This window comes from Chlamydotis macqueenii, chromosome 3, assembly GCF_036417535.1.
Source record: "Chlamydotis macqueenii isolate bChlMac1 chromosome 3, bChlMac1.mat, whole genome shotgun sequence".
In the NCBI taxonomy this organism is placed as follows: Eukaryota; Metazoa; Chordata; class Aves; order Otidiformes; family Otididae; genus Chlamydotis; species Chlamydotis macqueenii.
In genome coordinates, this window is record NC_141558.1 from 56,889,100 (window position 1) to 56,909,923 (window position 20,824).

At 39.4% G+C, this 20,824-nt stretch overlaps 1 protein-coding gene across 2 annotated transcripts in view; it reads left to right on the plus strand.

The window, feature by feature from the left end:
• Window positions 1-20,824, plus strand: part of NKAIN2 (sodium/potassium transporting ATPase interacting 2) — a 557,924-nt gene that overhangs the window by 240,424 nt on the left and 296,676 nt on the right. For both annotated transcript variants that reach the window (XM_086744415.1, XM_086744414.1), the window contains exon 2: window positions 13,731-13,868. In XM_086744415.1, the coding sequence (XP_086600541.1) occupies window positions 13,731-13,868 (138 nt within the window). The remainder of the gene's footprint in view (window positions 1-13,730; window positions 13,869-20,824) is intronic.

The window sequence follows — 20,824 nt, forward strand, 5'->3', positions numbered from 1 at the left end:
GCAGGGGTGAGAGAGGTTGACTCTGCTTTGGTTATTTTTTGCTACTTGGAAAGAAGGCATTTCCCGTTAACACAAGTTTCTTTTCCACCTAGACTATTTGCCAGGGAGGTCAGTTGCGTGCATCTTCATTGGAAAGAGAGTTCTAATCAGTGTGGCATCAGGCTAGAGATAGACTACATGGTAGATCATTACCGCAGTCAAAACACTGCCATGCAACGCAAAGCAGGAACCAGCAGGTGCAGCATTCATTGCGTAAAGGTATGCACTTGCTTTAGCAGAGAAGCAGCACACACAATATTATCAGATTATCTTTTCTTGAGGTAAAAATGCTCTCTCTAGAGAGGTCACCTATACCACTAAGAAATGCGTGGACATTTGGTGTTATGTAAATATTATTTTTTCCTATTGTTTCATTAATAATAGGAGTCCACTTTGAAAAATACGTTGTAGTTAGCCTCAAATAATTGTATTAAAAGATACTGTCTAGCAAGGATTAGAAAGTCAGTAGGCGTGCATCATTTAAAACACTGACTAACGTGATTATAGGAAAAAAGCGCCACTGATTTTTTACAATCTTGTGTAAGATAGCATACATTATGAAATTAAATTGAACACTGTTAGCTTTCCTCTCCTAATCTAATTCACAGTAAATTGGTCAAAAACAATTATAAATATTTATTTTTTGACAGGTCATGATTGGATAGATGAGTTGGTTTTTTTTATAATTCGAGGAGGTCATTTACTAACAAACCAAAGCATTCAAAATGGGTAGATTTAATAAGCAGCTAACCTAAAAATCTCTCTCTTTTTTTTTTTTTTTAACTATGCACTGTAGAAGAGTCTGGCTGAGGCAATTTAATTTGCGTTTCATAGTCTATCACAAGGCTCATGATTATTTCTTACAACAAAATATTCAGTGCAACAAATTAGTGGATTCTGCTATGTTGGTTGGGCTGCATTCCAATTCCTGCTTTAGTGATGCTGGCTGCCTTCAGCACTGCCAGCACAATAATTATCACTGAGTTTTTTAGACCTCATCAAACCAGCAAGGTGCTCACCCCCTTAGAACAGCTGGGGATATAAGGTATGGAAAAGTGGAAAGAAATTGCTGCAACTCTCTGCTATCACACCAGCAAGTGCCACTTGAATGATGGCAGCTATTGGCAGGGTTAGGGCTTTGCTGAAGGAGAGCTTGCAGCAGTTCTAGATTGTAGCTTTAGCTGCTTCCAAGGAAAATCGCTGTGGGCACTGAATTAAAGAAAGCAAACTGGAAGGTGGGGAAAACAAAGATTTGAAGGCAAATGTAGAAGGGGAGATGATGATTTGTGACAATAAAGCAATTTTTTTTTGTTTACTGTATGTGATTGGCTCTTTTATGAAACAAAAAAAACTTCCACAAACACCATAATGTCACCTATGCAAGTCTGTTGGTTTGTTACGCAGCCCTCTCCAGCCTTTGTCACATAGTTAAGGTACCAACTCGTGTTACCAAACTGATGTAATTCCTGTTCCAGTACAGAGAAATATACTGCTATTTATCAGTATTTTACCATATGAAGTACAGAAGCAAAGTAAAAAAAAAAAAAAAAAAAAATCTTATTTTAGATATTTAACAATATTGTCATCATCAAAATACCTGCTGAGAGACTGCTACTGTGCTTAAGTGCATATTTTGAATAAGCAAATGGGTTTTACTCCAGGACACTCAACACTAACCTTTACACAAAGTAAACATCCAGTAAAAATCTGAGTTTAGCCTCGAATTAGTTGACGTAAAGTATCTCCACATAAATCAGAGAAACATCGACCACAGTAAAGATTTATGCAAATAAGAAGGCCCATTATAGTCTTTAGTATCGCTGTTTCTCCCTTTTGTTTTAACATTTTAATTTATATCCAGTTGCATTTTATTTTCTGGACAATCTACTTGCATGGAAGTGGAATGTTTTGACACCACTCTTGTCACTGTGATACAGTGGCACCTATTAGCACTATGGAATATAGCAAGCATTCATCATGTGTGTTTATTCCTTTGTCAGAGCTTTGCATATATCCTTTCCTTTGTCCCTCACATTTTTAACTTTTAAGTCTGAACAGACTGGGAATAGAGCTTTGTGATTCACTATCTCTTAAGCCAGAACTTTATTATGGTGCTCAATTTTTCCCTATTTGTTACCTTGTAGGTTGATAAAGCCTGGCTGCAAACAGATAGTATTTCAGTAACAATGTGCTTAAGAGAAGGAGATATTTGTATGCATACATGAACTGGTATACTAAAAAGAGGTCAACGTGCAGTATTAGTACATTAGTCATTACAGAATAGCTTTTTATTCATTATATTTGTCATCAGGGCTAGGAAAAAGGAATGGCTAGTCTGCCTTTTAATTTTATTACGGCTTTAATGTTGGAAGAGGCAGGAGAATGAAACTGTAATCTATACTGCTTACTTATATTACAAAGGCTGTGCTTTCCAGGGGCAGGTGATGGGTTTTGTATTTTCTCACAGAACGCTTAGAGTCTGACTCATTTAAACATATTGTTTCATAAAACCTGAAAAAAAAACCTTCCTGTTTTCCTTGAAATGTTTAATGGGATCTTTTTGAGGGCAATGTCTGACTGACTCATTCCAGCTGTCCACAGGGTGAGGAACGGGGACCCCTACCCCAATTGCCCAATGACCTAGTGTGTTTCTGTGATGTCTATGACAGCACAGAGTGTTTCATATGCTGTCTTTTTTTTTTCTTATAATCATGTTCCAAAGTAAATTGAATACAAATGGTGAAATACTGAAAACTGGTGCACATTGACTGGCTCTAATCAATGGTTCTTGAGTTGAATCAACAATCTTCAACTAGCCTATGACAATACTCCATTTTCTTTAAAAAAAAAAAAAAACCTTCACACTTAAGATAGAAATTTCTGTTTGTGGAACTGGGTTGTAGACAACAGTCAGTGTTCCCCAGCTGTGGTGCTGGATTTGGGTCACTGGGCATCTGGAAGATGAGATCTAAGACCTTGTGCTTGTCCCTGGAACTCTGATGCAGAGAGCAGATGGGAAATCTGCCTCTTAAGGTAGCCATGTTGCAGAGAAGATGTGTTGCTGCCTTCAGCAGCACTACTTGGAGTTCCCTAAGGACTAATGGCTTTATATACAGGTAACAGGCAAAGTTTAGCAGCTCCAAACTTCTCTGACTTTAAGTAATGTCAGTTATCTCTGTTCCATAAAGTGGTCTGCATAATTTAAATGTCAGTTCTCAGGTTATGCCAAGGCATGAAAATGTAGTAGATGCTTCACATATTCTATATAAGAATAATGAATATTCCAGCAGGAGCATCTTAAGAGAGAGATTTCTGTAAGGTCAGACAAAGTCAGCATCCTGCTCATCCAGGTTCAATTGTGGAATGAGTGACTGCAAACCAAGGAACGCTCTGTGCCTTACAGTTCTGACATGGATAAGTTGTCATCCTCTCTCTTGCTTTGTGGACATACTTATATGTCTGAATACAGGTAAAACCACCACAATGAATCCAGATCGACTGTTTTTACTCGATATAGTGCTCTCATACCAAATACTCGGTTCTTGTTATCATAAGACTCAGTCCTCATGAGATAGTGAGTGATCCCTATCAATACTACTCAAAATTATTTGGCTAATGAGATTTCTTAGAGGTGTGCCTTTCCTGTTGAGGAGTAAAGACTATTTTTCTGTTGTTAGAATGTAATTTTTTTTCAGGTATTAGGCTGCATTCTATTTTTGGCTGAAGAAACATACACAGAACATAGTTTTACTAGCTTAAGTTAAGCTACCTTAGATACATCCTCTTGTTAACTCCATATCAGCATTATCATATCTTTGTTGAGTTTACAAATGTAATATATTGTAATTTCAATCGCTGTGTAGAAACTAGTTGTATCTTTGTGAATGAAAGTGAGACCTGTTTTATTGTCAACTATTTCCATAAAGACAGAAACAATTTGAAAGTAATAGATAAGGCTAATCTTTCTGAATGCTCTCTGAATGCTTGATTTTGCCTTCAGGTTTTACTGCAGGCAAATTCAGATGATGCAATTATAAAATATTATTAAAGCTTAATTCAAAAGTATTTTTGTGTTCAGAAATGACTTAAGGCTTCTCAGCAGTGTCAGTAAAATTGGATTTTGCCACCTTAAAAAGAGAGGTGTGAGAGCCAGGGCTTCGATGCTCTTGCTAGCAGAAGGATGCAAAGGAGAGAGAAAGAGAGGAGTAGAATCATGGAATCATAGAATAGTTTGGGTTGGAAGGGACCTTTAAAGGTCATCTAGTCCAATCTCTCCTGCAAGAAGCAGGGACATCTCCAACCAGATCAGATTGCACAGAGCCCTATCCAACCTGGCCTTGAATGTTTCCAGGGATGAGGCATCCACCACCTCTCTGGACAACCTGTTCCAGTGTTTCACCAGCCTCATGGTAATCTTTTTCTTCCTTATCTCCAATCTGAATCTACCTCTTTCTGTTTTGAAAACATTACCCCTTGTCCTATCGCAACAAGCCCTGCTAAAGAGTTTCTCTCCATCTTTCTTATAAGCCCCCTTTAGGTACTGGAAGGCTGCCATAAGGTCTCCCCGGAGCCTCTTCTTCTCCAGGCTGAACAGTCCCAACTCTCTCAGCCTGTCCTCATAGGAGAGGAGCTCCAACTGTCTGATCATCTTTGTGGCCCTTGTCTGGACTTTCTCCAACAAGTCTATGTCCTCCTTATGTTGAGGGCTGCAAAGCTGGAGGCAGTACTCCAGGTAGGGTCTCATGAGAACAGAATAGAGGGGGAGAATCATCTCCCTTGACCTGCTGGCCACGCTTCTTTTGAGGCAGCTAAGGATGCAGTTGGCTTTCTGGGCTGCAAGCACACATTTCCAGCTCGTGTTGAGCTTCTTGTCCACTAGTACCCCCACATTCTTCTCCTCAGGCTTGGTCTGAATGCATTCTCTGCCCAGCCTATATTTGTGCTTGGGTTTGCCCCGACCCACACGCAGGACCTTACACTTAGCCTGGTTGATCTTCATGAGGTTTGCACAGGCCCACCTCTCCAGCTTGTCAGTGTCCCTCTGGATGGCATCTCTTCCCTCCCGTGTATTGACCACACCACACAGCTTGGTGTCGTCGACAAACTTGCTGAGGGTGCACTCTATCTCACTGTCCATGTCACCGACAAAGATGTTGAACAGGGCAGGGCCCAACACAGACCCCTGAGGATTGTCACTCATCACCAGTCTCTGCTTGGGCATCGAGTCATTGAACACAACTCTTTGAGTGCGACCATCCAGCCAATTCCTTATCTGCCGAGTGATCTGTCCATCAAATCCTTGTCTCTCCAGTTTAGAGAGAAGCATGTCGTGCGGGACAGTGTCAAAAGCCTTGCACAAGTCCAGGTAGATGATATCCGTTGCTCGTCCCTTGTCCACCGATACTGTCACCCCATCATAGAAGGCCACCGAATTGGCCTGGCACGATCTGCCCTTGGTGAAGCCATGTTGGCTGTCACCAACCACCTCCTTGCTCTCCATGTGCCTTAGCATGGTTTCCAAGAGAATCTGCTCCATGACCTTGCCAGGCACAGAGGTGAGGCTGACTGGCTTGTAGTTGCCCGGGTCCTCCTTGTTCCGCTTTTCAAAAATTGGGGTTATGTTCCCTCTCTTCCAGTCATCGGGGACCTCACCAGACCACCATGACTTCTCAAATATGATGGCCAGTAGCTTGGCAACATCATCCACCAGTTCCCTGAGGACCCATGGATGGATCTCATCAGGTCCCATGGACTTGTGCACCTTCAAGTTCCTCAGATGTTCCCGAACCTGCTCTACCAGTACAGTGGGCAGTTCCTCATTCCCCCAGTCCCTGCATTTGCCTTCCACAGCTGGGGTTATGTGCCTAGAGCACTTCTCAGTGAAGACTGAGGCAAAAAAGTCATTAAGCACCTCAGCCTTCTCCATGTTCTGGGTAACCAGGTCTCCTGTTTCCTCCTGGGCGGGGGTTTGGGGGGGGTACATTCTCCCTGGTCTTTCTTTTATCCCCAACATACCTAAAGAAGCTCTTATTGTTGCCTTTGATGTCCCTGGCCAGATTCAATTCCATCAGGGCTGTAGCCTTCCTTACCTGATCCCATGTTACTCGAACAATCTCTCTGTAATCTTCCCAGGCTACGTGTCCTTACTTCCACCCTCTGTAGGCTTCCTTTTTGTTTTTCAGTTGGTCCAGGAGCTCCTTATTCATCCATGCAGGGCATCTGGCATTTTCACCTGATGACTTCTTTGTTGGAATGCATTACTCCTGATCTTGGAGGAGGTCCATGAAGACGATCAGAGGGGACTGGAGCACCTCTCCTGTAAGGACAGGCTGAGAGAGTTGAAGCTGTTCAGCCTGGAGAAGAGAAGGCTCTGGGGATACCTTCTAGTGGCCTTCCAGTACCTAAAGGGGACCTACCAGAAAGCTGGGGAGGGACTTTTGGCAAGGGCATGCAGTGATAGGACAAGGCATAATGGCTTTAAACTGGAAGAGGGTGGTTTTAGATTAGATGTTATGAAGAAATTATTTAGTGTGAGGGTGGTGAGGCACTGGAACAGTTTGCCCAGAGAAGTTGTGGGATGCCCCATTGCTGGAAGTGTTCAAGGGCAGGCTGGACAGGGCTCTGAGTGACCTGGTCTGGTGCAAGGTGTCCCTGCCCAGGGCAGGAGGGTTGAAACTGGATGATCTTAAGGTCCCTTCCAACCTAAACCATTCTATGATTTGCTTCAGGTTATGAAATTTTACATGTCTTCAGTGGAACACTTATTTAATTATTTCTTTATCATAATTCTAGCAATTCTGGTTCCTCTAAGGTTATTCTAAAAAAAAAATTTAGGAAGCAGTATTAAAAATACTGACCTATTTAGTGTAAAATTAGAGACTTCTCCCATTTTTTCCCATCATTTATCTCTATGGTGGATATTGGTGTTTCGTGGATATTGGTGTTTTGTAACTTGTGTGGAGAAAGGATTTTGCAAGAACAGAAGCATTTGCCAGCAATTTCATCTTTTTTTTTTTTTTCTGCCTGCTCACACAGGAGGTTATTCTTTCAGGGAAGTACTTGGAAGACAGGGTTTTGATTTTGTTATTGTTTGAGTCACTTGGTTTACATGTATATGTGGTGGAGTCCAAATGTTTATAAAGCATGAATATAATACCCTGAAGATATGTTCAGTGCACATTAAATCATCTTTATTTAAACCAACTGTCAGATTCACCAGCTCAGCTTTGGCTAGAATCTTTCTTATTTTCGTGTCATGAGTAACAATAACTGAAGTGTTATTTAGATAACAGGTCTGCTTCTCATTACTACATAACAGAAAACCTACTGCAGAAAGCTTGTATTTACACGTTTTTGATTATTACTGTGTTCAGTTAGAAAAGGCAGCAGCTGAGACTTAGAATATATTCTGTACCCATGGAGAGCCCTGTTGTCCTCAGTAGGTCACAGCAGAAATCCACTTGTACACAATACGATGCAGGGATGTGGTCCTACATAGGATTTTTAAAAACTATGATTACCTTCTTATCAAGTACGATAAAGGCCTATTCCTTCTCTCAGCAGCATCAAACGGATTAAGGACAGGGGCTTAGTATTATATTTGTGACTCCTTTAAGGAACCATTGGACAAGTGGAAACTAATTCCTTCTTGATTTTGACTTGAATTACCTGTGCTTGTGGTGGATTTTATTAGATGTGCTGAGACTACCATTGTGTCCATAGCTCTTCACAAAACTTCATTTAGTTTTGCCTTTCTTCTTAGAAAAAAAAAAAAAAATCTTTTCTTCTTTTTCTTCTTTCTTGCAGTAAAGGACTTGACTCACATGCACATGCACACTTGCAGATGTATAAATGTATTTTGTATGGATTTGACTTTCAAAACATTATTCTGTTTTTCTGCTGGGTAACTGGAGAATTTGTTGAGTAGCTGGGCCTTCTATCTCAGGATACTACCTGAAATTTTGATGAAAAATTAAATCAGCCTCTCTAAGGAATGTCACAAATATATGCAATCTGCCTCAAAATGATGGAAGTGCTGGGGAATGGTTAGCTGGGGATGTTGTACATAATGCAGGTAGACTTTAGCGTTAGAATTCTTTCATAAGGCACAGGCCCAAAATACTTGTATTTATTGAGCTCTTTTTAACTTTCTTTGCCATAAAACCAAGAACTAAAAGTCGTAACTGTATGTCTAACTTAAAAACACAAGCAAATTATTAGAAGCTGTGGGTATTGTATGCAACACAATTGAGTTGAGGTGCCTTAATGAGTTACTGATTACAGCTTAATTTCTGTAGCTCATTCTTAGCCTGCATCAGTCATGATGTAAACCATGGTTGCTTAATTCTCCTTCACTGCAATTTAAGCTAATACTCTGTACTTTCTTCGGAGTGAACTGAGAGCCTGTTACCATGACTCAGCTGATGAGTCCATCAGTTGAGTGTGACCCTGTCCCAGGCCCCAGCATACTGGGTGCCTCTGTGCTGTGCATGCTGTCCAAGGGTCCTGGCTGGCAGGGGCCGTACAAACCTGCTTGTATGTGTGTACCTCTGTGCACTTTAATTTATATCGATGCAAAGTTTTGATTCTGTATCGTTGTGATGTAGTCGTGGTTGAGTTTCTTCTCAAGGAGCTTTCTGAGGAGAGGCACTTTGTCATTTTCTGTTTTGAAGTCTGGGTTATAAATCATCTTTTGACTGATTTCTCCTTTGTGGGTCCTGTCTGAAATTTTAGTCCAATCATATACTTTAAGAATCATCTCAAAATGGTTTTCTTTATGCTCTGGAAATTCAATTCTGAGATCCCTCAAGGTCAGTAACACCTTTAACCTATTAACAGCCAGCATCTGACAGGAATCTGGAAATAGTTTGAGCTATTCCAACCTGACAGTATGCAGGCTGATTTTATTTTGTATTTATTTTTTAAATAGTTAGCAGAAGTCTGGAAAAAAAAATAATGCATTAGTAAAAATGAATCACTGTAATTGCATTAACTCCTCTATAATTTTATCAGTGCTTACATAAGATAATCTATGATATTTATTTATTTGGAAGCCTAAGAAAACAATATGGTGGATGTTTATTTTCTAACATTAGAAACTGACTCTCCATAACCCTACATTTTGGGTTCACTGCATTTTTAAAATGCAGTTGAATTAAAACATATTTTTCTTTTCTTACCATAGTGTACTTTTTCATGCAAAGCGTCCATTTTTCATCTTTCCTGTTCTCATGTTAAACTCTTGTTTCCAGAAGAAGAAAGAAAATGGACAATTCTCTGTCTTTTTCTAGATAGAGATTAATATGTCTTTGTCAGACCTTTTCTTTTCTCTCTGTCATGACCTTGAGACATCATTAAACATTTGAAGCTGGTGGATATTATTTGAAGAAAGAAGTATAGTTATTTAACCAAAAATTTTAAATTTTTAAAGTAAGGGGGAAAAAAAATCTTTCAAAATCAAGTCTGTAATTTCTCTTGCTATATAGTGAAATCTCTTATGATTCTGGCATCTGTGAAAGAGGAGGAAGCTGCATAATACTATTTTTAATAGATTTTGTCAGTACTTTGTCCTACTTTTCACTTTTTCCCTTTTAGAAACACAGACCTGATGAGATTTTTTATTTTTTTTTTTTAGTAACTGTGTGTAGTAAGTCCATATTGGTTTTCTGGTTGTTTGTGCGTTGTTTTTGTTATCTCTCCAGGAAGTGGAAACAAAGATCTAGTTCTGTCCTAGATTTTGTGTTTGATAAATCTGTGATGCACCTTGCTGCAGTAGTCTGATCTTCTAAGGAACAGCAGCTGCATTTCCACAGCATTTTATCTGTGCACAGCCTGCCAAAACACTGCCATTTCACAGATCCAGTAGTCCACACACAGCTGAGTCCTTGGAGTGACAGGAGAAAGTCTAATAACAAGTCTGCCTATGGCAAATATGAGGTAAATACACAGGGGCAGAGGTGGTGCAGACTCATCTCCTTGTTCTGCACAGATGATACTTCCCCTCTCCCTTGTGTGCGAAGTTTTTCAGTAGGTCTGGCCGCCAGAAGTTTCAATATGGCCACAAAATCTGAGGGAGTAGTTGCTTGGTACTGAAGAAATTGCTAGTCATCTGAAAAAAAAAAAAAAAAAAAAAAAAAAAAAGTGGTAGATTGGCATGTGGGAAGTGAAGATTTGCACAGAAGTAATTTATCCAGTACAGCCTCATAAACAAGTTTTGGTGGATCTACTGCATCTTTAGCCAAAATTGTAAAACAAAACAAAAATAAAAGTGCATGATGCATGATAGTGCAGTTTCCTTTTAACTGAAAGTTGCAGCAGAAATATTAGGTTTTCTACTTTTTTTTTATATAATTAACTGCCATGCTGCAATGTTCCTGTGTAACTGACATACTTAACTGTATGATTTCCTACAGATTGAATTATTTCCGTCATCCCTTGTGGTTTTTTTGGCTTACTGAACTCCTACTGTTACTATACTAGAAGCTTGTACACTCTAGACTCTTTTTGCTACTGCTTCACTATTGTTGTTTACTCTTTGTTCAGCTGATGAAAATAAGAACTCTGTGCTCAGAGTGAGCATTTTCCCTTTGTTACCTGTTTAATAGCACTTAAGGTGTAGCAGGTCTTTTCCTGATACCCCTAATGGTCTTTACACAGACCTATATAACACTGCTTTGTGCCAGATGTTGGTCTTTTTTATATAAATTACTATGTCACTAGTCAAGGAAATATTTCTTAATGATAAATTTAGAAGCGCAGGCAGTCTGAGATTTCATGGAATTACTAATACAGCTTGGGCTTCCTTTTCTTTCTTCATCATATTTTCACTATTATGTCTTGGGATTCTGGGACTCTTCTATGATGTTGCTTTGCTAGGGAGAGTTGTAGGATAGTACAAAACAGTTCATTAAGATCTTGGATAATGTAGGACCTTAATCTCTTGCTGTCAATAAATCTGTGAAATAAAATGCTAGGCAAAATACCAAGACTGCCTGTAAGCTGAATGCACCGTGTGAAAGGAATCTGTTGTAGAGAGGAATTCAATGGTTGACATGAAACCCTGAACTTTCAGATTCAAAATGATGTGGCTGACAAACTTCCTCAGGGTTGTGTTGAGAATCCCTGTCTTAAAGTTCAATATGTGCTGGTAGATACTTGTCGTAGTTCAGCCCCGATCGGACCAGACTACGCAGTCTCTCTCTCACTCCCCCCACCTTCCGAGAGAACAGGGAGAGAAAATATAAGGAAAAACGGCTCGAGGTTTGAGATAAGGACAGGGAGAAATCCTTAAAGTTACCGTCACGGGCAAAACAGACTCGACTTGGGGAAAACTATTCATTTATTTCTAAAATTAGCAGGAGAATGAGACAGGGAACAAGATAACCTCCCCCCACCCCTCCCTCTTCCCGGGCTTAACATTATCTCTACTACCTTCCCCTCCCGAGCGGCACGGGGTGGGGGGGGAAGGGAATGGGGGTCGCGGTCAGTTCATCACGTGTTGTCTTACGCCGCTGTATCATCGTCAGGGGAAGAACTCCTCGCATTCCTCCTCTGCTCCAGCGTGGGGTCCCTCCCACGGGCCACAGTCCTTCATGAAACTGCTCTGGCGTGGGTCATCTCTTCCACGGGGTGCAGTCCCTCTAGAACAGCTGTCCCAGCGGGCCCTCCACGGGCCACAGCCTCCTTCAGGCCTCCACCTGCTCCAGCGTGGGGTCCTCCACGGGCTGCAGGTGGATCTCTGCCCCTCCGTGGACCTCCATGGGCTGCAGGGGGACAACCCGCTCCACCATGGTCTTCACCACGAGTTGCAGAGGAATCTTGGCCAGGAGCCATATTACTCCTCCCCCTCCTTCTTCACTGACCTTGGCGTCTGCAGCCATTCCTCACAACAGGCTGGCAGATGCCTCTCAGGATCCTTTTTACATCTTATTCACTTCTCATCTCCTCTCCACTTCTTGCAGCCGAGTTGGGCCCAGTCGGCTGCCCGGCGGGAAGCCAGAGGGTGAGGCCTGCAAGGCCCATGAGGCTTGCGCCTCCCCCTCTCTGCCCCCTGCTCAGCTGCTTCACATATTCTCCCCCTCTTTTTCCTGTTTTCCCCTACTTAAATACGTTATCGCAGAGGTGTTATCACGGGACATTCTGCTACCAATTGGCTCGGCCTTGGCCAGCAGCAGGTCCACCCTAGGCCCGGCCGAGTCCACTGAACAAAGGGGAGCGACTTCTAGCAGTTTCCTACAGAAGCTACCACCTTAGGCCCCCCCTCACTAACAAAACCAGAACAATACTGTAAATTAACACTCTTCACATTTGTGATGTAAGACTATGCTGTCTTTTTCATGGCAAGTTTTCTTACTTAATGTCAAAAAGAAAGTGTTGGTATGGCAGTGGACTACAGCATGAAATTTGAAGAAGTCTCCCATAGCTATACCATGCAAGAACAGTGGTCAACAGCAGTTAATTATTCATTTAGTACTTGATCTCCAAAGTTGGGTTTTTTAAAAAGAGCGGAGTTTGTGGCAGATCCACCTCATTCAGTTACTCCACAGTGTAATATAAACCTAGTAAATAGTCACCCATAATTTAATGAAACTTTATAAATAAACAGCCTGCTTTTTCTTTCTGTCTTTAGTGTATGTGGTGTTGGTGTGGTTGTTATTGCAATTATTATTCTTTTTCTTTGTATTTTATTTTTATTATTCACATTTTCATGAAACTCATCTATTCACCATTCAGGTTAGTAAAGTTATTGCTGGAATGGTGTCAAAGAAATTCCTTACCCTTTCTGTCTAAATTCACTTCACCCTTATATTGCCTTCTAATATTACATCAATATTGTTTTTTTTTTCAAAACATGCCATTCTGTCTATGAGTTGGGGTGCAGTGCTGTGTTTTAATATAATGTATGACTACCAGTTAAGGGACACCTACTGTTTGCATTCTGAAATGATTTCTACTGATACTGTTAGAAATGCAGTTTTTCTACTTTCTGATCTATCTACTTGGAATGGTATTGCTTGAAAACAGTAATCAACAGCCCAAGATTGTCCTTTAATTCACTTTTTGAAATTAAGTACCTAGAGTCTTGGGTAACAGCTTATACTTCAGCTGATGTTTTGACAGTAGGAGGAGGTAAACTACAGTCATTGTCAGTAGAACCAGGTCAGAAAGTTGCATGCATTTGTTTACAGGTAAAAGCCCACTGACAGGATAGCTGGGGATAGAGGGAAGAGAAAAAATCAAAAGATAGGGAAATAATGAAAGTAAATAGTTCAGGACCAAGCTGAAGGGTGGTGTTTGTGAATGAAGCAAGGTAGGTGAGAAGATGTTGTAAGCCCACCACTGATTTTCAGCACCGATACACTAGAAGATAACAGCATTTGCTGGTGTGTATAACAAAATTATTTGTGTTTCTCCTTCTGCAAACACACCATGCTAGTGAACAGTTTAGTATCTCAGTAGAATTGCCCACATGAATATTGTAGCTAACCGAATATAACTCGGTAAACTGTCAGTGAGAAATGCAGCTTTCATTAAAATAAGGTGAAATATAGCAAGCTGATTTAATTTTACTGCTGACTGAGGTATTTTTTTTTAACTCAGGGCAATTATCTTGGGTATGGGAAGGGTAAATGCCCTGATAGATGTTTTCTGGTCTGTTCTAATATATTTCTGCTTTTGCTTTTTAATCATAGGTTTCTGTGCTCGAGAGGCAAATATTTGACTTCCTTGGTTATCAGTGGGCACCCATCCTGGCAAATTTTATACACATTATTATAGTCATACTTGGCTTATTTGGAACCATCCAGTATAGACCTCGTTACATAACAGGAGTGAGTATTTAATCTTATTTACTTATTTTGATGTGCATGTAAAAAAACCCAAGCATTCCAAACCCTATTGCTTATAAATCAAACAGAAATCTCATATTAGTTTAACTGTCTTCTGTAATATTTTACATTTACTTGTTTTGCTTTTGAGACACCTGCAATAATTAAGTGGTAACAACCTACGAAAGTTGAAAGTCAATATGATCACAAACTACATGACAATATGAACTTTCAAGATCTGAATTCAGTTTAAAGAATTACAGCATCCTCAGAATTACAGAGGTTTAGAGCTAGAATAAATAGCAGTAACTTTCCAAGATGCATTGGACCTCCCCAATAGATCCACGATTTATTATAGTTACTCATCATTGTTATTAACCGTCATTGCTGGAGTGCCTGTCTGTTGTGTATATCCTTCCTAGAAATTATAGTACAGTTGAAAACAAAGTATGAGAATATAGTAAGAAATGCATGTTTGATGTTTACAGACTGAGGACTCCAGAATAAAAGTAAGGATTTTGACCTTTGTATTTTTGATCCATTTTTCTTCTTTATTCAGCTACCCCTCTTACACAGACTCAGTATTGCTCTACTCTCTGTTACAATATAGTATTAATGAAATCCTCATTTCATACTCTGGGTTTCTGTTTTTTCCCCATTTGTAGGGCTACAAAGACAGAATAATAAATCTGAAAGCCATCATTGAGAACACTTGTTGTTAGAAATAGATTTGCATAGCAATATTTCTATCAAAATTGGCTGCTAATTCAATTAAAGTTTGTATACTTTTCAGAGACAGACAGCAATCGAAAAGAGTTGCCTGTACATGACCGTATTTACACGGTCAAATGAAAGAAAGATTTTGCTTGTACCCTCGCTGTGTGACCATCCATACTACAGTAATGTGACACTAACAGTACTACATTAACATTTGTGTCTGTGTTTCTATCTTTGTTATTACCTTTATGCAGAAAATGTGTGTCCATATATGTGTCTTTATGCATGCACACAATTTAATATATTTCAAAAAATAGATCATTAACATTGAAAAATATATTGCAAGCCTTAAATATTTCTAGTGTTCCCTTCAAGTCACAACTCTGGGAATCACATGGATGTGAAGTGGAAATCTATTCTTCCATTTCTAGTGCTTTGACCAGTACAAAAGGCTTGAAAATAAAATTAAAAAAAAAAAAAAAGTTCAGTCAAGTGTCAGTTGAATAAAAAGAGTAAACAGTACCATCCTAAGACTATTCAGACTATTCCAAGGCAGAAAAAAATGAGCGTAAGCATGAAATGTTTAGCTGAGCTAAACACAAAAGCTAGATTTAAATGACCCTTTCAATAGGAGTATGGCAAATTACCTGCTACAATGACGAGTGCATTGTGAATGGGGAGGAATACCAGCCTTATAAACAGGTACTGTTCACATGAGTTTCTGGATGATACTGTTTGTGCCACAGCATCCTACTAGTTTTCACTAGTTTCTTAGAGCTCCCCCTCACCCTCACTGTGTGGCCGGTCTGGCTTTGTGAGTTTGCCTCCCTGCATCCTGTTGCTTGATTGGATAGAAGCAATCTAAGATCAAATTGTTTGTCTTGCTCAGATTTTATAATGGACACCTGAATCTGCCGTCTATCACAGACTGCTTAGATAAGGAGACAGTGGTGAAACTTTCATCCTTTATTTAGTTGGTTCAACAGAGGAGTGCTGTGATTTTTTCATTTCTGTTGCTGCTCTCTTTGGAGAGCATCTAAAGTCAGGATGTGGAAAATGGTACTGGTCACTGGAGGGAGCGATAAGGGAACTGCGTCCTTTTCTTTGGTTTTGGTGGGCCCAAAATAGGCACCTTGTTGAAGCTGGGCAAACCCAGTGGTGTTATCTGACATCAGGAGTAAAGTTATGAGTTCAAAGGCAAGAAGAAAGACAACAGCCTATAAGCCTTCAAGTGTGTAGCTATGAGGTTTTCAGGTGAGTGGATGTAAAAACTCAGACTTCAATAGATTCTGCAAGGGTCAATCTATCTTGAGTGGACCCTATAGGACCCACAATACACTGTCACATTAGTACTTCAAATATAGCTTGCTTCAACAAGACTACAATAAATTTTCCTTTTCATGTACATGCTTCACAAAGGATATCACAAAAATGTTTTCCAGACGTTGTGAATCATAAGTTAAAGCGAGCAGGGAGGTTTTAAGGTGAGATTTGTAGAAATTATTCAATGGCTTAGGGAGAAGAGGAAATAAGTTTTAGACAGATGGGACACCACAAGTGCAAGAGTGTCCTTGAACTCGCAAGAGTCACAAGTAAGTTTAGAAGTGGGTGAGGGGAATAAGACCTTGGAAAATAGTTCAAATTACTTGGGATGCAGGAGTTGTGATGGACAAAGAGGACATGAAATTAAAGTTTAATAGAACCAGAGGGGTTAATCTAAATATAGGTTCAGCATGAACACATTCATTTTCGCTTGTAAACCTAAACCATTAGCCAATAAATGAGCAGTTGATGCAGGAGGTGAAACATCTGTTCTAGGGGTGGGAATGAGTTTCTGTTCAAAGGTGTCTTTTCAGAAGATAATGATTAAGCAAGCCTTTTTTTGTGTGTGTATGTGAAAATAATAATGACAAAAGGACTGCTTAACAACACTATGCTGAAGCAGAGGATAAGGATTTCAGTAGGAACAGAGGTTAGCTAGCATAATGACTGAAATGTAAATGTGGATTTTAGCAGTCCTTTTTGTTTTTTTAGCAGCATAGGTTATATCAATGAAAATGCCTGACAGGTAATACCGATGTAAATTATTAAGGATTCTGGAAAGAAGTAATCATCTTCACCTGGATAGGGCTCTGCCTGGAGGCTGTTTCTCTCTGTTCCTTCTATAGAGGTATTCCAGCTGTGCTGATATGCTCAACACATATTCCTTACACTACTATGGGTTATTAGTCACTTGACTAGTATAGTGACCTTCTATGATGGAGTAATTGCATCAGTAAGACAAGGGAAGAGCTATGGATGTAATCTATCTAGGCTTCTGTAAGGCATTTAATATGGTCCCCCACAGCATTCTAACTGCTAAATCAGAGAGATATAGGTTTGACAGATGGACTGTTAGATGAATAAGGAAATATGTGGATGGCCACATCCAGAGCTATCCTCAATGTCTCAATGTCCAACTGGAAACCAGTAACAAGTGGTGTCCCTCAAGGATCTATACTGGGACCAATAGTATTTAATATCTTCAACAATGACATAGTGGGATTGAGTGCATCCTCAGCAAGTTTGCAGACAACACCAAGTTGAGTGGTGCAATTGATTCCCTGGAGGGAAGGGATGCCATCCAGAGGCACCTTGACAGCCTTGAAGAGTGGGCCCAAGTGAACATCATGAAGTTCAAAAAGGTCAAGTGCAAGGTCCTGCACCTGAGTTGGGGCAATCCCCGATATCAGTACAGACTTAGGGATAAATGGATTGAGAGCAGCCATGCAGATAAGGACTTGGGTTACTGGTAGATGTAAAATTGGACATGAGCTGGCAGTGTGTGCTTGCAGCACAAAAAGCCAACCATATCCTGGACTACGTCAAAAGAAGTGTCACCAGTGGGTCAAGGGAGGTGATTCTCCCCCTCTACTCTACTCTCCTGTGACCTTACTTGGAGTACTGTGTCCAGCTCTGGGGCCCACAGTACAAGACAGACATGGAGAGCCACAAAACCAGTAAAAGGGCTGGAAGACCTCTCTTATGGAGACAGGCTGGGAGAGTTAGGGCGGCTCAGCCTGGAGAAGAGAAGGCTCCAGGGAGACCTTGTTGTGGTCTTTCAATATATAAAGGGGGCTTATAAGAAAGATGGAGAAAGACTTTTTACCAGGACCTGTAGTGACAGGACAAGGGGCAATAGGTTTAAACTGAAAGAACATAGATTTAGATTGAGCATAAGGAAGAAAATTTTTACGATGAGGGTGTTGAGACACTGGAAGAGATTGTCAGAGAAGTTGTGGATGCCCCATTGCTGGAAATATTCAAGGCCAGGTTGGATGGGGCTTTGAAAAACCTGATCTAGTGAAAGATATCCCTGCCCGTGGCAGGCGGGGGTTGGACTAGATGATCTCTAAAGGTCCCTTCCGACCAAACCATTCTGTGATTCTACTATTCTATAAAAGAAAAAGAGTAACGAAATGCCACTGAATGAACTAATGTCTTCTGGTTCCTAAATTATGGAAAACCTTGGAAATCTCATTCTACACTTCTCTTAACATTTCTAGAAAGCATTCTCAGAATATATAAGAAGGACAAAAAGTCTAATTTGAACTGAATATCATTCTCTTCTCCAAATGGAGAATCCACTTGACATGTGAAGCCCGCCTTGTAGTTCTCCAGTGCTACAGAGATAGCACTGTAAAATTAAGGACTCTGTTTCTTCAGTGCCATGGGAGGAAGATAAAGGGATGTCTAGTGAAGCTTGACAGTGATATAAACAGAAAAAAAACCCCACTTTGAAATGAATTATGAAATACAAGAATTCGAGGAAAGTCATGTTTGGGAGGTAGATTCTGCTGTAATTTCCACTGCTTGTTTGCACCTTCTAGACCTGTTATATTTACTTCTTCTAGAATTAGTTCCAAGAAGGTGAGAGTTTTTATACAATTCTGTAGGTTTTATTGAGCAGTCTTACAGACAAAGCAAGAGTGATAAGAAAGTGAAAGAGCATTTGCACTGAAGAATAAATTCTTCTGCCTGGAGCATAAAGTGAAGATCCAATACCAATAAGAGAGAAAACTTTTAATCCAGAAGGAATTACCTTGTTTCAAACCTGTGATAGCAGGAGATTGTACAAACTGTTTTCTTGTAATGACCTATTCATTGCACAGTTCAAGTGAACTTTGGTTGTGTGTGAAGCAAAATCATGCAGTGGACAACAACATTGCTAACATTTTCCCAGGGATTAATTTGTTCTGTTCTTGTATTTCCTCCTCTTAAACATAATTATAACACCTCCTAATAATAGTGAACATAATAGGAACTCATACAGACCACAATATACTAGCAGAAGAGAACAAGTATCTCGGTTTGACACAAAGCAAATGTGCAACCTTTAAGAGCAAAAAGAATCTTGTACAGGATAATACCTGGTCACATTAAGACTGGGAGAAAAGGGTGGGTTATTACTGGTACATTACTTAACACGTAATTGTTATTAAAAAAGAGAAAGAGGCAATTACCTTATGTCTGAGCTTCTTGCAGCATCATCAGTCTGCCAAACCATTAGTCCCCAGAGAGTATAACTGAGTTTATCTATGTCTTTTTAGAGACTAGACATTGTCAATGGCCTCAGCGCTCCTAGTGGGATCTACATAATGCCTTGTATGACAAGTAGCCCTGAGTCTACCAGATCAGTTTTGGAGTATTTAAGTTGTATATAACAATTTAGTATCTTCCATGTTTTTCAAATGTACATGAAAGTGTGCAGCAGTTCATCTGTCATGTACATACCAGGATACTATCAAACAACATTAACCATGCTATAGAAAACTGTAAAGCCAAGAACAGCAGGGAATCTGCATTTCTAGAGCCATGCTCTCTGAGCTACTTTTTTGAATTTTAAAGACAGATTCCATACAGTTAAGGATTTGGCCAGAATTTTTGGTGAGAAGACATTTCAGGAGACCGTTCTGCTAAATCTTCTAAGAGAACCAGTTTTTGGTTATTTTTTCCTGATGAAACAGTTATTTATAATGAAAGAAAAGTATTCTTATGCTTAACATTTTTTTAATAACTGAATTCTTCTAACATAGATTTACCTTATTGACCTAATCCAATTTATCTTCCAGATACTTGTTTTGTTTAAAATAAGAAAGTACATGTACCTAAGCTCAGTACAGGAGTTATTTAAAAATATATTTTACTTCTGCTTTTTTTTTATAGCTATTAAGAATATATATATATAAAACTCCATTTAACAAAGAGGAGGATGCCATTCTGGTCAACCTGCAAGGCACAAAGTTCTTGAAGTGTAGGAAGTCAAACTCCTAACTGACACTGCTCTTGATAAAGGGGTTTCTCAGGAAGTGCTTTGGTGTCCATTCTGAGACAAATTGTTCAGTGCTTCTCCATAATTGTAATTGTTTGATTATTTACTGTGTTGCAACTAAAATTTTTAGAAAGAGACACGTAGTCACACAAACTACTTCTATATACTGCACAATTTTTCAGAGCAAATGTTAATTTTGGGATAAAAAAAAGCAATAATACTCTGCATACTCATTTTGAGCTAACGCCAAATAATACTATAAGTACAATTAAGTAAATAAAGACCTTGAACATTTTAGTAGCAGCTTTGTCTGTTGCTTGTCACAGGAGATTGTGAATCAGGATACTGATTTTGTTTCAAAATGTGCCATTGGCAAGATGTTTTGTTTGCTAACATGTCGTTCAAGCACACATAATTATATTCCTCAGTTTGTTCCTTGATTCAGTAGTTTGCCATGGATAATAATGAATGTGAATGGTTATTCTGTGATTTGTGTCTGTGCTCTTTCAATGTATTCAGTTACTGAATACAAAATTACTAATACTCAACATAGATTTCTGGTAATTGTAATTGTAAATTAAGCAACAAAATTGTTAGCTATATAAATAAATATATATTATATCTACTTGTCTTTTGAAGACTGACCTCTTAAGCTTTGACAAAACAGAATTTATTTTCTGCAAATATCACTAATACTACCAATAGAATGATTATTTTTTTAAGATATTCCATCACTATATTTACTAAAATCTTTGCTGAATGTGAACCATAAGCAAACTGAACAAAACTGAAGTAAGTCCACTTAAAATTGAAAATTGTACTTGTAGGAGACATTTTTCATTATCCATGCTGTTCTCAGTGTAACATTTTCAGGATTTATTAGTTTCAGTCAGGTTGAAATTATCATCATGCAAGTTGATTTGTATTTTAG